The sequence below is a fragment of the Callithrix jacchus genome, chromosome 1, assembly GCF_049354715.1.
Source record: "Callithrix jacchus isolate 240 chromosome 1, calJac240_pri, whole genome shotgun sequence".
In the NCBI taxonomy this organism is placed as follows: Eukaryota; Metazoa; Chordata; class Mammalia; order Primates; family Cebidae; genus Callithrix; species Callithrix jacchus.
In genome coordinates this window covers 159,800,329-159,818,838 of record NC_133502.1, presented here as the reverse complement: position 1 = coordinate 159,818,838, position 18,510 = coordinate 159,800,329, and the positions used below count along the sequence as shown (strand labels likewise).

General features: G+C 38.8%; 1 protein-coding gene across 7 annotated transcripts in view; it reads left to right on the top strand.

The window, feature by feature from the left end:
- Positions 1-18,510, top strand: part of ECPAS (Ecm29 proteasome adaptor and scaffold) — a 119,681-nt gene that overhangs the window by 15,854 nt on the left and 85,317 nt on the right. For all 7 annotated transcript variants that reach the window (XR_013535875.1, XM_009001202.6, XM_078374239.1 and 4 more), the window contains one exon: positions 16,472-16,602. Coding sequence is in view for 5 of the 7 variants with exons in the window: in XM_009001202.6 (XP_008999450.2) it covers positions 16,472-16,602 (131 nt within the window). In the remaining 2 variants the exon portion in view is untranslated. The remainder of the gene's footprint in view (positions 1-16,471; positions 16,603-18,510) is intronic.

The following is an 18,510-nucleotide window of genomic DNA, read 5'->3' as shown; positions in this document are numbered from 1 at the left end:
GGGTTTGAGTCAGCCCTGCCACTTAGTAGCTTTGTAATCTTGGTTAACGGAATATTTTCGAGGTTCTGTTTCCTCAGCTGTAAATTGGAGCTAATACTACTACCTGCTTTAATAGAAGTTCTTTACGAGAAGGTACTGTGTTCCAGTGTGCACTTGGAGGCCTCCCTGGTTCAGTTTCTTTTTTTTTTTTTTCCATTTTTTTGAGATGGAGTCTTTCTCTGATGCCCAGGCTGGAGTGCAGTGGTGCGATCTCGGCTCACTGCAACCTCTGCCTCCTGAGGTCAAGCAGTTCTCCGGTCTTAGCCTCCCTAGTAGCTGGGACTGCAATCACACACCACCACACCCATGTAATTTTTGTATTTTCAGTAGAGATAGTGTTTGACCATATTAGTCAGGCTGGTCTCGAACTCCTGACCTCTGGTGATCCACCCGTCTCTGCTTCCAAAATTGCTGGGATGGCTTGAGCCACCACACCGGGCCTGGGTTCAGCTTCTGAATCTGTGTATTATTCATTTCGTGACCTCTGGCAGGTCAGTTAGGTAGTGAGTCTCAGTTTTTCATCTATAAATGCATCTATAAGCACACCTCACATTTTTCTGAGGCTCAAAGGGCCATGTGAAACTGCTTTGTAGGTATGATGTATTTTATGTACTTATATATGTGAATCAGAAGAAAGTAAATACCATTAGGAAGAATATTTCTTTGTGAAATAGTCTATTATAGTATATTTCCATAGTAACTTGACATATCTTTTAAAAAATATTCTGTAGTAATAGACAGTCGTGGTCTAGGTATTTAGAGCTTTGTCTTCAATCTCAGCTTCTATGTAAGACCTTTAACCTGATTTGTATTTTAAAATTTACTTTCATATTCAGAAAAAATAATATTCCTTGTAGAAAATTTAAGCAACCTTAAAAAACCTGAAACCTGTCACTCAGAAATAACTACTCATTCTAATTCACACAAGTAATTCTTACTCATGAAGTAAATTGGTAATGACACAGAATTAAACCAGAAAGAATCCTCTGAAATTCAACCAAACAGGGATAACATGACCTTAAATAGAATCCTTTCCCTGTTCCTTTTGACAGTATACTTTCCTTGAATAATTTCTTTTTCTTTTTTTTTTGAGATGAAGTGTCGCTCTGTTGCCCAGGCTGGAGTGCAGTGGGGACGATCTTGGCTGACTGCAACGTCTGCCTCCTGAGTTCAAGCGAGTCTCCTGCCTCAGCTTCCTGAGTAGCTGGGACTACAGATGCCCACCACCACGCCTGGCTAATTTTTTTTGTATTTTTAGTAGAAACGGCAGTTCACTGTGTTAGCCAGGATGATGTCCATCTCTTGACCTTGTTAACTGCCTGCCTTGCCCTCCCAAAGTGCTGAGATTACAGGCTTGAGCCACCACGCCCAGCCCTTCTTGCATACATTCTAAGGAATGTTGTGATGTTCTGGTTGTCCTGAAAGGCAGTACAACTAAGGAAACTGATTTAGTGCCTATCCTATTCCACTATTCTCTATTCTTTCCTCTCCTCCTCCTCCTGCTCCTCTTCCTCCTCCTCTTCTTCACGTGCTTTTTCCATAAGTAATGATATGAGAGAAAAATAAGTAATTGTAGGTTTATTGTCTTTTCTAATCATGTAAGAAAATAGCTTTTCCTCCCTAATTTAGAGGTTAAAGTTGTATTTTTGAGAGAGATCTGAAGAATGTGTGATTTGTGTGGACAGTTTTATTTCTCAGGAATAAGTTAATGTTTTCAGAAATGTCAGTAGCTAAAGGTGGGTAATACTGAAGTCCTTCAACTTTTACTGGTCTTTTTCTTTTTATGCAGATAGGAGGAGGGAGAGTTCCTTCTTTGTCTTTAGATAGAGAAACTAAAGACAGGTGAATAATATAAATTTGAATTACTTAAAGAAAAATAAATGAGCTGGGTGTGGTGGCTGACACTTGTAATCTCAGCACTTTGGGAGGCTGAAATGGGAGGATTGCTTGAGTTTAATAGTTTGAGACTGGCCTGGGCAACAGGATGCACTCATCTCTACAAAAAATAAAACAACTAGCTGGGTGCAGTGGCATGTGTCTATGGTTTTAGCTACTTCTGGAGGCTAAGGTGGGAGAATGGTTTGAGCCTGCAGTGAGCTGTAACTGCACCATTCTACCCCAGCTTGGGCAGCAGCACAACCTGTCTCCAAAATAAACACACATACACATACATTTATTTATATTTTTAGTAGGGTTTTTTCTTCCTACATGAATGTAATAGTTAACATAAGCTTGATTTTCATTTTGTTTTGTTTTGAGATTTAAGATTCTTGGGGTTTTGATACATTTCCTTTGAGATTAGATGTTCTTTTTTTTTTTGATACGGAGTCTTGCTCTGTCGCCCAGGCTAGAGTGTAATGGTGTGATCTTGGCTCACTGCGACCTCTGCCTTCTGGGTTCCAAGCGATTTTCCTACTTCAGCCTCCTGGGTAGCTGGGATTACAGGTGCACACCATCATGCCCAGCTAATTTTTGTATTTTTAGTAGAGATGGGGTTTCACCATGTTGACCAGGATGGTCAACCCACCTCAGCCTCCCAAAGTGCTGGGATTATAGGTGTGAGCCACCGCGCCTGGCCTTTATTTTATTTTATTTTTTTAAATAAACATTGCAGATGCAATTCAGACCCTCCTTATCGTATCATTTTCTTTTCGTCTCTTTTTCCTCTCTTCCTTCCTTCCCTCTCCCTTCTCATTCAGAGATTGTCATTACTGTGATGTATCTATCATACTCAATATATATTGCATTTAAAAACTTTCCATAAATGGAACTAAACTGTACATATCCTTCTGCAACTTATTTACTTTGTTTGATCCTTCAGATAAGGTCTTGTTGGCTCATGTGACATGTAGTTTTTGTTTATTTATTTCCATTGTTGTGGGACCCTGCCATAATTTATCCCTTCTCCTGTTCACTGATATTTAGATTGTTTTCATGTTTTTGCTTTTATTAATTCTGGGCCATGAACACTTTGATATATGTGTCCTTGTGCTTGTCTCTTCCTGGGAGATTTCTTTTTTTTTTGAGACAGGATCTTGCTCAGTTGCTCAGGCTGGAGTGCAGGGACATGATCACAACTTATTGCAGGTTTAAGGGATTCTCCCACCTCAGCCTCGTAAGTACTGAGTAGTTGGGACTGCAGGTGCATACCACCATGTCTGGCTAAGTTTTGTGGGTTTTTTTTTTTTTTTTGTAGAGATGGAGTTTTGCCATGTTGCCCAGGCTGGTCTTGAACTCCTGAGCTCAAGCAATCTGACTACCTCAGCCTCCTACTAAAGTGCTGGGATTAAAGGTGTGAGCCACCACATTCAGTTCCTGGGAGAGTTTTTTTCTAGGACAGTGTAACTTACATAAAGTGTTGTCTCAGCAGTAGGGAATTATTTCTTGCAAATAAGGAACTTGCATAAAAATGTAAATCAACTGTCACTGTTAATTTATTTAAAACTTCTTATTCTAGCAGCACTTTTCTGGTAAGAAGTGTTCCTTATCGCTTTGCTGACTGGTGATAAACAGTTTGTAGATAGGTACTCAAATGGCAGAATTGTTGGGTTGAAGGGTATGTCCCCCTTCAAATTTGCTAGAGATGTCTTTACTGCAGAGTTGTTCTTCAGAGATTTGTATCAGTGTGTACCCCATCAGTAGTGAACCAGAGTTCTTCTTGGTTTGTTTCCTATCTTTGCCAACATTTGGTACTGCTAGATTTGAATCTTTTTTTTCTGATGTGTAGTCCAGTTTTTTCATCTCTGATTCTTAATGCCATTTTTGTCAATCTTAAGTTTCCATATATTCCCAGTTATTTTTCTGTGTTCTCTGTTTTAATATACTGATTTGTCTATTTGCCGACTGGTGCTTTTGCCATACTCAGTCTTGTCAGCTTTATAAGTCTGGAAATCCGGTAGAGTCACTTCCACCTCACTTTTATGGAAAATTGACAGTTTTTCTTGGCTCTTTGCTGTTACATATTCTGTTCTGTTCCTATTCCATATGAGTTTTATTATTTTTTTCAGCATTCGCAAAGCACTTTATTGTCTGTAGAGAATATTTGACTGTGGGGCTTCCCATCTTTGCAACATTGAGTTTATTTGTGAGCATTAGTGCTGTTTACCAGATATTTCTGGTTCTCTCTTTTGGGCACAAAACAGAATTTAGTGCTGGGGACAGAATGAGGGACATATGATTAGTTTTACCACAGAAAGTTTAATTTGAGCCGGAAGGATTGAGGTAATGACTCTAACCAGCAGTGTTCGAAATGGAGTTGGCTCTGTCAGCCAACTGACTGCAGTGAGCAGAGCCCTCCTCCTGACCTATGATGAGGAGTAGTGTAAGTGAGAGACTAATGTTGGTTGCTTTTAAGCTGTGGAGATTTGGGGGTTATTATCACTAATGTATGCTGACATGGAAATCCATGAATGCGGCTGGACATGGTGGCTCAAGCCAGTAATCCCAACACTTTGGGAGGCTGAGGTAGGTGGATCACCTGATGTCAGGAGTTTGAGACCATCCTGACAAACATGGTGAAACCCCATCTCTACAAAAAAATACGAAATTAGCCAGGTGTGGTGGCACATGCCTGTAATCCCAGCTATTTGGGAGGCTGAGGCAGGAGAATCACTTGAAGCTGGAAGGCAGAGGTTGTAATGAGCTGAGATTGTGCCACTGCACTCGAGCTTGGGTGACAGAGTGAAACTCCACCCCCCCAAAAAAAATCCATGAATGTTATGCTTCTCCATTAATTTAGATCTTATGAATTACAGTTAGGATTATAATTTTCTCTGTAAAGGACTGTGACATGTTTAATTAGATTTATTTTCAGATACTTTGTAGTTTTTATTGCCATTGTTGATTATTCATTTCTAAAAATTACATTGGCGATACTTTGTTCTCATTTATCTCAGTTGATGACTGTACTCTATGATAGTGCATGTTTTGTCTTGTTTCTGATTTTGTATGAGATATATTTGCTGTAGATTTTACATAGGTGCTTTTTGTCAGATTATGAAAGTTTATTTCAGTGATAGTTATTTTTAACTCCACATTTCTAAACTCTACTCTGTGAGACAGATTCTGCTAATCATATTTCTCAGACTTCCTTACCATCTAGCTTCTTGTTTTAAGATATCATTTCCTATCTTGAGGTAATGAGAATATTCTTCATTTCTCTAGGAACTTTATTGTTTTACCTTTGACATTTTGATTTATGATTCATCTGGAATTTAATCTCTTTTATGTATGGTGATATGGTTTGGCTCTGTGTCCCCACTTAAATCTCAACTTGTAGCTCCCATAATTCCCACGTGTTGTGGGAGGGACATGATGGAGATGACTGAATCATGGGGGCAAGTCTATCCCGTGCTATTCTCCTGACAGTGAATGGGTCTCAGGAGATCTGATGATTTTAAAAATGGGGGTTTGCCTGCACAAGTTGACTCTTTGCCTACCACCATCCATGTTAAGATGTGACTTGCTCCTCCTTGCCTTCTGTCATTGAGAGGCTTCCTCAGCCACAGGGAACTGTGAGTTCTGCATTAAACCTCTTTCCTTTGTAAATTGCATAGTCTTGGCTATGTCTTTATCAGCAGCATGAAAATGGACTAATATATATGGTGTGAGATAGGGATTTAATGTTTTGCCATATTGTAATACAGTTGATCTAGCACCAGTTACTGAAAAGACCATCATTTACCCACTGCATTGCAGTGACACCTCTGCTATAAACCAGGTGACTATATATGTATTTGTCTTTTATGCATTTTTAATTTTGTTTAAGTTTTCTACTTATTTTTTGTAGCATAGTACTCTTTTATTAGTTTTTATTTTGTTTATTTTTTTTTGAGACAGAGTCTTTCTCTTTTTGAGACAGGGTCTTTTTCTGTTGCCCAGGCTGGAATGCAGTGGCATGATCTTGGCTTACTCCATCCTCTGCCTCCTGGACTCAAGCAATTCTCCCACTTAAGCCTCTCAAGTAGCTGGGACTACAGATGCATGCCACCACACCCAGCTAACTTTTTTTTTTTGGTAGAGATGGAGTTTCACCATGTTGCCCAGGCTGGTCTCAAACTCCTGAGCTTAAACAGTCACCCTGCCTTGCCCTCCCAAAGTTCTGGGATTACAGGTCTGAGCTACTGTGCCCAGGCTACTATAGTTTTTAATAAGCCTTGAAATCTAACCAAAGTCCTCTAGCTGTTGTTCCTCTTCAGGATAGTTTTGGCAAATCTTGGTCCTTTGCATTTCTTTAAATTATAGAAAGAATCTGCTTTTCTTTTTCCTTCTAATGGTATCCACACTTTTAAAAATTACTCCTCCACTAAATCATTGATTGATAGAGATAGTATCTTCCTATGTTGCCCAGGCTGGCCCGGAACCATTATAGGCTCGTGCCACTGTGCCTGGCTCTACGATCAGCTTTTTATTTTATTCAAAATATCTGCTGAATTGTGCTTGGATTATATTGTCTATAGGTCAATTTAGGGAAGAATTGACATCTTAATATTTTCTAATCCATGAATATGGTGTATCCTTTAAGTTTTCCTTAATTTCTTATAGCAGTGTATTTTATTTTTCTGTGTAGACGTCTTACACATTTTTTTCCTAGATTAATTTCCATCTATTTGGTGTGCTTTGATGTCATTGTAATAGGTGTTTTCAAATTTTGTTTTCCAATGGTTTATTACTAATGGTTTATAGGAAACCAATTGATTTGTTGTTTTGTTATTCTATTAATCTATCCATAGATTGTTTTGGATTTTTTTGTGTACCACTCATTATGTTTAAATAATGAAAATATTATTTCTTCCTTTCTAATCTTAATGCATTTTATTTTTCTTTGTCTTACTGCTCTGAATAAAACTTGCAGTGCAAATCTGAAAGAATTGGTAATAGTGAACATCTTTGCCTTGTTCCTGAACTCAGAGGAAAACTGGTATTTTACCTTTAGATATAATGTTTGCTGTAAGTTTTTATAAAAATCTCTTATCAGATTAAGGAAGTTGTCTATTCAACATTAATAGTTTATTTCCTGCTATGTGAGGTGGTTCATGCCTGTTATCCCAGCACTTTGGGAGGCCAAGGCGGGCAGATCATGATGTCAGAAGTTCAAGACCATCCTGGCCAACGTGGTGAAATTCTGTCTCTACTAAAAATACAAAGATTAGTTAGGCATGGTGACATGCACCTGTTATCCCAGCTACTTTGGAGGTTGAGGCAGGAGAATCACTTGAACCCGGGAGGCAGAGGTTGCAGTGAGCCAGGATTGTGCCACTGCACTCCAGCCTGGGTGACAGAGCGAGACTCCATCTCAAAAAAGAAAAGAATGTTTATTTCCATCAATTTAGCATGAACAGATGTTGAATTTGATCAAATGCCTTTCCTGTATATATTGAGATGATCATATGATTGTTATTCTTTATTGTGTTAACATGGCAGATTACACTGATTTTAAGTGTTAAACCAATTCGCATCTTTGGCATAAATCCAATTTTGGTAGGATGTATTATCTTTTTTATGTACCATTGGATTTGACTTACTTTTTAAAACATATTTTATGTATTATGATTTAAATATTTTATTATCTTATTTTCCTCTATATTCATGAGATACATCTTTTATTTGCTTTTATCTTTCTTTCTGGTGACACCCTTGTTTTGTTTCAAGATTATTCTGGCCTGTTAACATCAGGGACATGTTTTTTTTGCCATTCCCTTACCCCACCTTTTTCTCTTCTCCGGAAGAAGTTATGGAGGAGAATTTACCAGTGAATTAATAAGGTCCTGGCATTTTTTTGTGTGGGGAGGTTTTTAAATAATACATTCCTTATTTGTGGTAATTTAAAATGAACCAGTTTTTTAAAGGAGGATTTATAATTGCAAGTTATATCATTGTGGTCTGTCTTTAGAAATAATTTAAAAAAGAACCCTTAAAATCGTGTAATTATGACTTTGTATTAAGTTATGCCTCCAAATGATGAGCTCTTATGTCTCTGAGGTATTAGTACATAGGATTTTTAGCTTTCTGGCCTGGCTCAGTTTTCCTTTGGTTGTAGTAGATGGGGTTTACTACCCCAGCGTAGGATTTTAACCAGCGTAGGATTCCTGCTCTAGGTGGGATTCTACTAATAATTCATGTTTTGCTGCCAGGTGATGGAATGTGTGTTCTCAAGTATTTGGTAGACTCCTGATTTATTAAAATACTTATTTTTGTAGTAGTTGTCAGCTTTATTTAAAAAGGAGGTAAAATTAGCTGGGTATGGTTGTTTGTACCTGTAATTTCCAGCACTTTGGGAGTTTTAGGCAGGAGGATCCCTTGAGGCTAGGACTTCACAAGCACCCTGGGCAACAACAGACCTCATTTCTACAAAAAATACAAAAAAGAAAACATAATAATTTTTTCTTACCACTGAGCTTAAGCGAGGAGAAAAAAAGGAAAAAGGTAAAATTAAAGGAATAATGTATTCTGAGAGAGAATCATTATGTATAATGTTTATATAACCTATATAAAATATTTTATATCATATATAATTACGCTGCCAAACCTAACAGGTTAAGGGGATAGTCCTCCACAAGGCTAAATTGATTTTATATGCCACCTACAAGTTCCTGTGATCCCAGAGCCACCCTCACTTCAGACCTGTTGGCTACAGATTTGGGGGTCTCCATGGACTCACCCCCTGCCTCAGGTTTAGTAATTAGCTAGAATGAGTCAGAACTCAGGAAAGCCCTGTATATATGGTTATAGTTTTATAGGAAAGGATACAAGTTGGAACCAGCCAAAGAAGAAACATGTAGGACAAAGCCTGAGAGGGTTCCAGATACAAAGCTTCTGTTATGTCAGGGTACTTTCCCAGCACAGTGATGTGTGATAATACACACAATAATATACTGCTGATCACAGAAGCCCACCAGCTCACCTGAACTTTGGTGTCCAAGGTTTTTATTGACCAAGCATGATTGCTTGATTGCTTGAATCATTGTTCACGTGACTCAATTTCTAACACTCCCCTCAGTCCCCTTTCCCTCTCCAACTCCCCACCCTGTTCTCCCAGTCACCTGGCTGAAACCTTTAAGATGATTAGTCTTTCCAGTGTGATTAACCCCATCCTGAGTTATCTCTTAGCATAAATGATCTAGGGGCCCACTATGAGTTACTTCCTCAGCATAAGTTATCAAATGTGGTTAGAGGGGCCCAGTTACTGCGAAAATCCCAAGGGTTTAGAGCTTACCTCTCAGGAGCATGGACAGAGGTCACCTAAATTCTTTATTATACAAGAATATAAAAGCTACACATATTATATGATAGCTATATAGATATAGGTATATCTAGATATATGGCTATATCTAGATATGATATACATATAGAAATGATAGCCATATAATGTTGTGAAACATTATATAATGTTCTTATGAAAACATTCTTATGAACCAGTCTTACGCTGTTCCTAATAGACAAGTTTGTTAATAACCTGAGAGAGATTTAATTTATTAACTAAAACCAGTAATGTATCTGACATGAAAATATAGGTCCAGGCTGGGTGCGGTGGCTCAAGCCTGTAATCCCAGCACTTTGGGAGGCCGAGGCGGGTGGATCACGAGGTCAACAGATCGAGACCGTCCTGGTCAACGTGGTGAAACCCCGTCTCTACCAAAAATACAAAAAAAATTAGCTGGGCATGGTGGCACGTGCCTGTGATCCCAGCTGCTCAGGAGGCTGAGGCAGGAGAATTGCCTGAACCCAGGAGGCGGAGGTTGCCGTGAGCTGAGATCACGCTATTGCACTCCAGCCTGGGTAACGAGCGAAACTCCGTCTCAAAAAAAAAAAAAAAAAAAAAAAAAAGAAAAGAAAATATAGGTCCAATGACTCCTTTATATTATAGACCCTCAGAATCATTAGTTGGGTTTTCACAAGTCTATATTAATAATAATTGTATAGGTTATAAATAATTGCCCATTTGGAATTGCTCCCTAATATATGCAAAGGAGGCATTTTATACTTTTTAAATGTGTGTGTCTCGTGTGTGTGTATATGCACACAAACTCTAGATGCTTCTTTTAGCAGAAATTCTTTTTGGTTGGTTGATATGAAATAAAGGATATTTTTTAAAATCACATTTTTAAGTGAAGATTTAGAAAACCTTGTCTGTATATGTTAGTATTTTTTCAGTGATTAAACACTAGTGTAAATGCTATAGGAGTAGGGGGAAGAAAGGATAGATTTATTTTTTATCTGTTTCACTATGTGGACTAATGCGGCTATAAATTTATATTCACTAACCTCAGTTGGGTCCTTTACACTTTCTTCACATTTGTAGTTCATTTTACCAATCAATTTTCTTCTCTTCTTCACTCTGTTGCAAGCTGTTTCCTACTATTGTCACACTGCTGACTTGCCCTCTGCTCTCCAAATCTCAGAAGAAGACTTTGCCTTCTATTTTACAGAAACAGTAGAAACCATCAGAAGGGAATTCTTTCAGGCCCTTCCATAAAATTTATAACATTGATTTTTATCAACACCTGTCTTCCTGTTTCCCTCCTGTTTTAATGGCAGAGATGGCCTTCCTGTCCTATGGAAGGTAATTCCTCAAACCTTGGGCTAAATCCTAATCTGTCCCATATTCTCAGGGTCACAGTCTAATAACTTTTTCCCTCTTCAATTTCTCTTTCTCTAGTGGCTTTTTCCTGTTGCTATTTAAATGTGCTCATAGCACTTATTTGATTGAAATAATAAAAAAATACCGGTTCTCCTTCCCTTTTCATAACTAAAAGTTTCTAAAGAGTCGTCATTTATTCCTCACATCCTTTTTAATCTTCCACTGGATTCCTCTACCCTACATGGTCTGCTTTTGTCTCTACCACTTCATTGAAACCGCTTGAGCCAAGGTCAGGTGTTAACTCTATTGCTAAATGTACTGGATTCTTTTCAATTCTTACTTTGCATGATCTTTTTGCATCATTTGAAATGGTTGACTTCTATCTCCAGGAAAATCTCTAGGAAAATTTTTTTCTTAATTATTCTGACCCCATGTTAGTTTTCTTTTTATTTTTGTCTGTTGCTTATCATTCCCTTTTTCAGACTCTCCTTACTCCGTCTTTAAGTGCTGTTGTTCACGAACAGTCTGTCCAGGCCTCCTTTTATTTTCTTACTACATGCAGTTATTGTGTACCTGTGAGGTAAGCCTAGACAACGTTTTCCCTCTTTACTCTTTTTTTAAAAAAATTATTTTATTTATTTATTTTTGAGACAGACTATCACTCTTGTTGCCCAGGCTAGAGTGCAATGGTGTGATCTCAGCTCACTGCAACTTCTGCCTCTCAGATTCAAGCAATTCTCCTGCCTTAGTCTCCCAAGTAGCTGGGACTGCAGGTATGTACCACCGTGCCCAGCTAATTTTTTGTATTTAGTACAGACAGGTTTCACCATATCGGTCAGGCTGGTCTTGAACTCCTGACCTCAGGTGATCCACCCACCTTGGCCTCCTAAAGTGCTGGGATTATAGGCATGAGCCATCGTGCCTGGCTCCCTCTTCATTCTTTATACCCATGACCTCTTTCCTCTTCACTCTTTATGTCCATGACCACTAAGCTCTGGCACATGGTGGAGTTTCAGTAGATACTTGAATGAGTGGCCTAGATAAGAGAATGAGTGCTTCACTATGAAACTAGGAAGGTGCTGGGGCTTGAAGGAAGAGAGAATTTTGATGAGCAGGGAGGAAGAGGAGAAAGGTTGAATTGCAGTTGATCACATATATAGTTAGCTTCTTAATCATAGTAGTGAGCTCTCTAGTGCTGTTTTCTGACCTTTGAATTTGTATATTTTCCATTTTTGTAATAAATGCTGCCTGAATAAAACACATTCTGGTGAAACTTTGGATATTCTCTCAAATAAAACTTTCTGTATAGGGTATAGTATGTATAGTATGGGTACCCGATAGAAAATAGGGCCATTTTTGGAGACAGTTGTGTGGCATAGGCAAGGATTTTTAGACTAAAGGTCAGAAGACTCCATTCTTCTTCCTACTCTGCTAATTACATCTGTGACCTTAGGTGAGTCCTTAAAAACTCACTGTGCTTTTTTATGTTATACCATCTTTCAGTCCTTTCCAGTTCTGTTTTGAGACCAGTACAAATCTTTATGCAGGCTTCAAAATAAATTTTCTTCTTGACTTGGGTGTTAGTTACAAGATTGTTTATAATAATTCATTAAACTGTGCATTTATGTTTTATATGATTTTCTGTATGTGTTATTACACAGTTAAGAAGATTTAAAAAACCCACAAAAGACTTGTTTCCTACATCCCTCCGTATACCAAAAGAAAATTCCAGATGGATCAAAGACTTGAATGCAGAAAGAAAAATCATAAGTGTGCTTGGAAGAAAACATAGATAAATATACCTTGCAGGAGTCTCCAAGTTCACTCTTAGCTTCACTGATTGTCTAGTAGGACTCACAGACCTCAGCATATATTTGTACTCTTAGCTAAGATTTAGTATAGCAGGGTCGCCAAAGGGAAAAGGCATGTGAGTGGAGTCTGGAGGAAACCAAGTGCAAGCTTCTAAGAACCTTCTGATGGAGTCACACAGGACATGCTTGATTCCTCCAGAAGTGAGTTGTGACAACAGGTGTGAATTGGTATCCACCAGAGATGTTCATCAGAGACTTGATGCCTCAGGTTTTTGTTTGGGGCTGGTCATGTTGGTACCTTCTCCCTAAAATGTACCAAAACTCCTCCCTGAAGGGAAGCTGTTGTTCGGCATAAACAACGTTGTTTGTACAGATAGGCACACTAAGAGTGAACCACTCTTAGCAGTTCTGGGAATGGTGGAAACCCTGCTGAAATCCAAGTTTCCAGCTGCCAGCCAAGGGCCAGGCTTAGCTAGAAAGCAAGCCTTTCTACAGGTAGCAGTCTTAGGTCTGTGTTAACTCTTTTCCGTACAATACAATATTTAAAAAAAAAATCTTGCAGTGAAAATGGCTTTTCTAAGCATAACTAGAAACTCAGAAGTCCTATAAGGAAGGAATGGTAAGTTTAATTATACTCAAAAAACTTAGGCTGGGTGCGGTGGCTCATACTTGTAATCCCAGCACTTTGGGAGACCAAAGTGTGAGGATCACTTGAGTCCAGGGTTTCAAGACCAGCCTGGGGAACACAGTGAGACTGTCTTTACAAAAAATAAGATATCAGCTGGGTGTTTTGGCGTATGCCTGTAGTCCCAGCTACTTGGGAGGCTGAAGTAGGAGGATAGCTTGAGTCCAGGAGGTTGAGGCTGCAGTGAGCCATGATAGCAGCACTGTACTCTAGCCTGGGTGACAGCAAGACTCTGTCTTATTAGAAAAAAAAAAAAGGAAAAGAAAGAAAAATTTAGTAGTTGGCTATATCTGTAGATGTTGATGTTTCTTCCTTTTTGTGAAATTTGAACAAGATTATCTTTTGTTTAAGTATAGATGGATCTGTAAAGATGGTCTAACAATGTTAAATTGATTCACTTCAAAGCAGGTAGAAGGCTTTACCTCTTCCTCTGGTGTACCCAGCCTGTTTTAGCGGGACCTTCTCACATAGGGGTTGGTGCTCTTTCTTCCCATTCCCACGTTCTCGTAATTTTATTGTGCTTAGGATGTTAAATTTGCCTGTCTCGTGAGGGAGGGAAGATGTTAGGTACTATACTGGGCATAGATAGGAAGCATCCAAATGATGGCATGAAAAGTAACAGGAACTAGATATTCCACCTGCGCCACCCACCCCCGGTTTCTTTAACTGTGGCGGAGATTCTCTAGGTTGATTTATTATGAGTTTAAGTTTCTGCCTTTGTCCACATAACAGTTGTTTCCAGTTTCTGTAGCTCAAATTCATAGGTAATTTCTATGGCCTAAGAGCAGTAAGGCACTAAGGAGCTGTTCCTTCCAGAAACACTGTGAGTTGAACTCAGCATTCCTGAGAGCTCCTTTTATAGCAGCATTCAGCATTTATCAAATAGAATCACTGTATGGTAGTCTCAGAATGTGCCTGTCTTTCTTTCCTCCATCCCTTCTTTCTTTTTATTATTCATTTTTTAAACTAAATTTGAGACTTTATTTGGATTTTACCAGTTTTTCCATTAATGTCCTTTTTCTCCCACCAAGATCCTGTGCAAGGTACCATTTATTTGTAATGTTTCCCAGCCTTCTCTGGTCTGATACAGTTTTTTAGTCTTTTCTTATTTTTCATGATCTTGAAAATCTTGAGGAGTACTGGCCAGGTGTCTTATGGCATGTCCCCTAGTTTGGGTTTTTCTGTTGTTTTACTTATGATTTGATTTGGGTTATGGGTTTTTGTGATGACTACCAGAGAGGTAAAATGCCTTTCTTGTCATATCATTTCAGGGACACATGATATCTGCATGACATCATGAGGTTAACCTTCTTCACTGAACTAAGATACTATTTGGCAGTTTACTGTGAAGTTAACATTTCTCCCTTTTTTGTATTCTAAGGAAGCAGTCACTAAATGTAGTCTACCCTCAAGCGGGAGGGTGGGCAGGAATTAAACTCCACCTCCTGTAGGGGGAAATAGCCACATATATTATTTTGAATTCTCCTATAAGAAAATTTTGCCTCTTTCCCCCCAGTTTCTTTTATCATTCAATAATTATTTCCAACTGTATGGACTCATGTAGATTTCTATTTTGGCTTATAATCCAATATTGTTACTTATTTTGTTCCTTCTATTGTCATGGCTTGGGCTATTAGGAGTTCTTTCAGGTTGATTTCTGTATCCCTTTGACTTGTTCCATTTCTTTATTTTTGAGACAGGGTCTTACTGTGTCACCCAGGCTGGAGTGCAGTGGCACCATCACGGCTCACTGTATGCAGCCTCAGCCTCCCAGGCCCAAGCAGTTCTCCTACCTCAGCCTCTGAAGCAACCGGGTCCATAGGTACTTGCCACCATGCCTGGCTAATTTTTCCTTTTTTTTTTTTTGTGGAAACGGGGTGTCTCTATGTTGACCAGGTTGGTCTTGAACTCCTGGCCTCAAGTGATCCTCCCGCTTTAGTCTCTCAAAGTGTTGGGATTATAGACATGAGCCACCATGCCTGACCCTGTGTTCCATTTCCTTTTAGGCACTATAAGATGCTTCAGGCGCGTCTTGTTTTTGCCCTGCCCCAAGCCATTTTTCCAGGGACTTGGTTCCTTTTACTGGAGAATGGTATTGAAAAACAAGATCAATTCTGGGTATTGGGTGTGCTTCTTGCTGCTCAGGATTGATCATTCGATCTGTTGATCTGTCTGTCTATCCATGTACCTATCTGTATCTCTGTCATTGATTGATCTATTGAGCAATCTATATCTATCTAAGCTATTTTCCATTGAAAAATTATTGTGGAAAATTTCTGGCAAACACAATAGTAATTCTCAGTATCTGTCATGAAGCTTGAATAATTATCAGTTAGTGGTCAATCCTGGTCCCCTTCCGAGTGTCTCCTCATTATTTAAAGAAAATTCCAGTAGCTATTATTTCACCTGCAAATACTTCCATCTTTTTATCTTTAGAAAATGACTCCTTTAAATATATATTTTAAATTGAAGTATAGTAGGTACAGTAGAAGGTATGAACATATAGAGCTTGATAAATTTTTATTAATGTATTTATCTCTGTAATCATCACCCAGATCTAAATATAGAACATTCTTAGCTCTTTATAAAGCTCCCTAATTGCCATTGACAATTTTTGTAGGAACCTTTAAAAAACAAACATAACCATAATACTATTATAGTACCTAAAACAATTTTAACAGTAATTCCTTAAAATCAGATATCTAGTTGTTTGCATTTGCTCCCCTTTACCCCCACCTTCCCTCTTGCCCCTGCAGTGTACTGGTTGAAGAAGTTGCCTGGTCTGTCCTTTATCACAGTCTGGGTTTTGCTGAGAGCATCCCCATGGTGTCATTTAACATGTGTGTCTCATAGTGGCTTTCTTGGGGAAACTTGGCTGTGTGTTTCTAACTAGGTAACCCTAATACAGTAATGTGCAGTGATTCTGTCTTTGGAGAAACTTAATCAGTAAGATGATTTCACCAGGATAGATACATTTTCCCTAATATCTGATGGTATCTGATTAAAGTTTTTGCTGCCTTGCTCTACTACCCAGTTCCAGAAAATGCCTTCAGAAATTCTATATCCTTTCCAGTATCCAGTTCCTTTAGAAAAACTGAATAACGTTGCATGTGGGAGAAAATTCTGTTATTCTTGGTTTTGTTTTCCTCCATTCTAAAGGGTAGATCAGGATAGTACCATTCACCTTTTTGGTGGTGTTTTGTAGCTGTGTCAAAATAATCTGTACAGGGCTGGCTATGGTTAAAGTTCTGACTAAAGGATTGCAGTACAGAAAAAAGGAATAAGCTATAAAAATAATTGGTCTTGGTTGTGTTTGGTTTGCTAAGTTCTCTCTCTTTTTTTCTTTTTATATTATAGATCAGCTTGAACGGGTCTTTTTACGACTTGGCCATGCTGAAACAGATGAACAGTTACAGAATATTATATCTAAATTCCTTCCTCCTGTTTTGCTCAAACTGTCTAGCACCCAAGAAGGAGTACGTAAAAAGGTAAGCATGCTGTGACAGCTGGGGGAATTTAATGATGAATAAATGAATATACATTTTTCAAGTGAGTTTTCTGTTCCTATTACTGAAATCTAGGTTTGTGATCTTAATTATGGCCTTTCAAAATGGAGAGTAAGTCTAGAACTAGCTTTTATGTTTTAAAAGTAGCTTTTGTATGCTTTGCACAGCTGCCCTTAGCACCAACTATATACTTGGCATCAGTGCCAGATAATATAGTTGAGATAATTATCCTGGAATGTATGGAGGCATGATCTGAAATCCATGCCCTTGATTCCAATATGAAAGTCAAGTGGTAATGGGGCAAAAATACTCTTTAGTTATTGGTTGACAATGAATATAACCTTAACTAAAAGTAAGCAAAATTAAATATATTTAAGCACAATATTGTATAGCTCCTGTTTTAGGATTCTGCAAAGTACTCTTACAAAAGTTGGATGACTTTTGTTATCACATCAGTATCATCGTCATCATCTCCTCCCCCCTCCCCTTCTCTCTTTACTTTTTTTTCTTTTGAGCTTGGGTCTCACTCTGTTGCCCAGGCTGGAGTGCAGTGACAATCACAGTTTACAACAACCTCAATCTTCTGGGCTTTGGCCATCTTCCTACCTCAGCCTCCCAAATAGGTGGGACTACAAATGCAGACCACCATGCCCAGCTAATGTTTAAACTTTTTATAGAGACAGGGTTTCACTCTGTTGCCCAGTCTAGTCTCAAACTCATGGGCTCAAGCAATCTGCCTGTTTCAGCCTCCCAAAGTGCTGGGATTATAGGCATGAACCACTTGCCTGGCCACTATTTTCATTTTTTAACCTAACTGTTCTACATGGAACATTTTCCTTTTGATTTGTAGAATAGTTCATTAGTCTTCCAGTATATTTATAGCAGATCATCCAGTCTTTGAACTATGGTCAGGTTTTATTCCTTGGGCCACTCTAACTGGCACTGACTTCCTGGAGGTCTGCCCTGAGAGGGATTCCAAGGTCTGATTTGGGTTCAGTGCAGAAAGAGTATCTTTAAGAATGTCTCTTATGTTTATGTCTCTTTACAGGAGGGAATGGGCATTCTTGTCATGTATTTGACGTGTCTACTGTTAATCCTTTGCTGAGATAGACATGCATTTGATTATGTCACTCTTCTATTTAAAACTCTTCTGTGGCCTTCTCTTATCCTTAGGATAGCAAGGTCTAAAAGGCCCTTCATGCGTTGATTTCTGTTTACTTACCTACCTTTATCAGTTTCTTTTTTTTTTTTTTGAGACGGAGTTTCGATCTTGTTACCCAGGCTGGAGTGCAATGGTGCGATCTCGGTTCACCGCAACCTCCGCCTCCTGGGTTCAGGCAGTTCTCCTGCCTCAGCCTCCTGAGTAGCTGGGATTACGGGCACGCGCCACCATGCCCAGCTAATTTTTTGTATTTTTTTTTAGTAGAGACGGGGTTTCACCATGTTGACCAGGATGGTCTCAGTCTCTTGACCTCGTGATCCACCTGCCTCGGCCTCAATTTTAGCAAATATTTACTGAGGGCCTTCTATATGCCAGGTCTTGGGGATATGGTTATGAATGATGACAACACCTAGTTGGGGGAAATCAGTATAAAACAGTCAGGCAAGTAGTACATAGTTATAATTTGTGATACATGCCAAGATGAAAAAGGAAAAGATTTTATGAAAGAATATATTTGAGACATAATTTAGACTAAGTGTGGGATGTAAGGGAGGCCTCTGTGTTGTGCAGGAAGTAGCCAGGCAGAGAGATGGGGAGACCATTAAGGATAGAGAGGCCCTGTACAGGTGTTATGAGTTGGGACAGAGTGTGATGCCTTTAGGAAATTGGCAACCAGTATAAGCCTTTCTAAAAATACACCAAAAAGTAAAGAGCAATAACATAAAGAA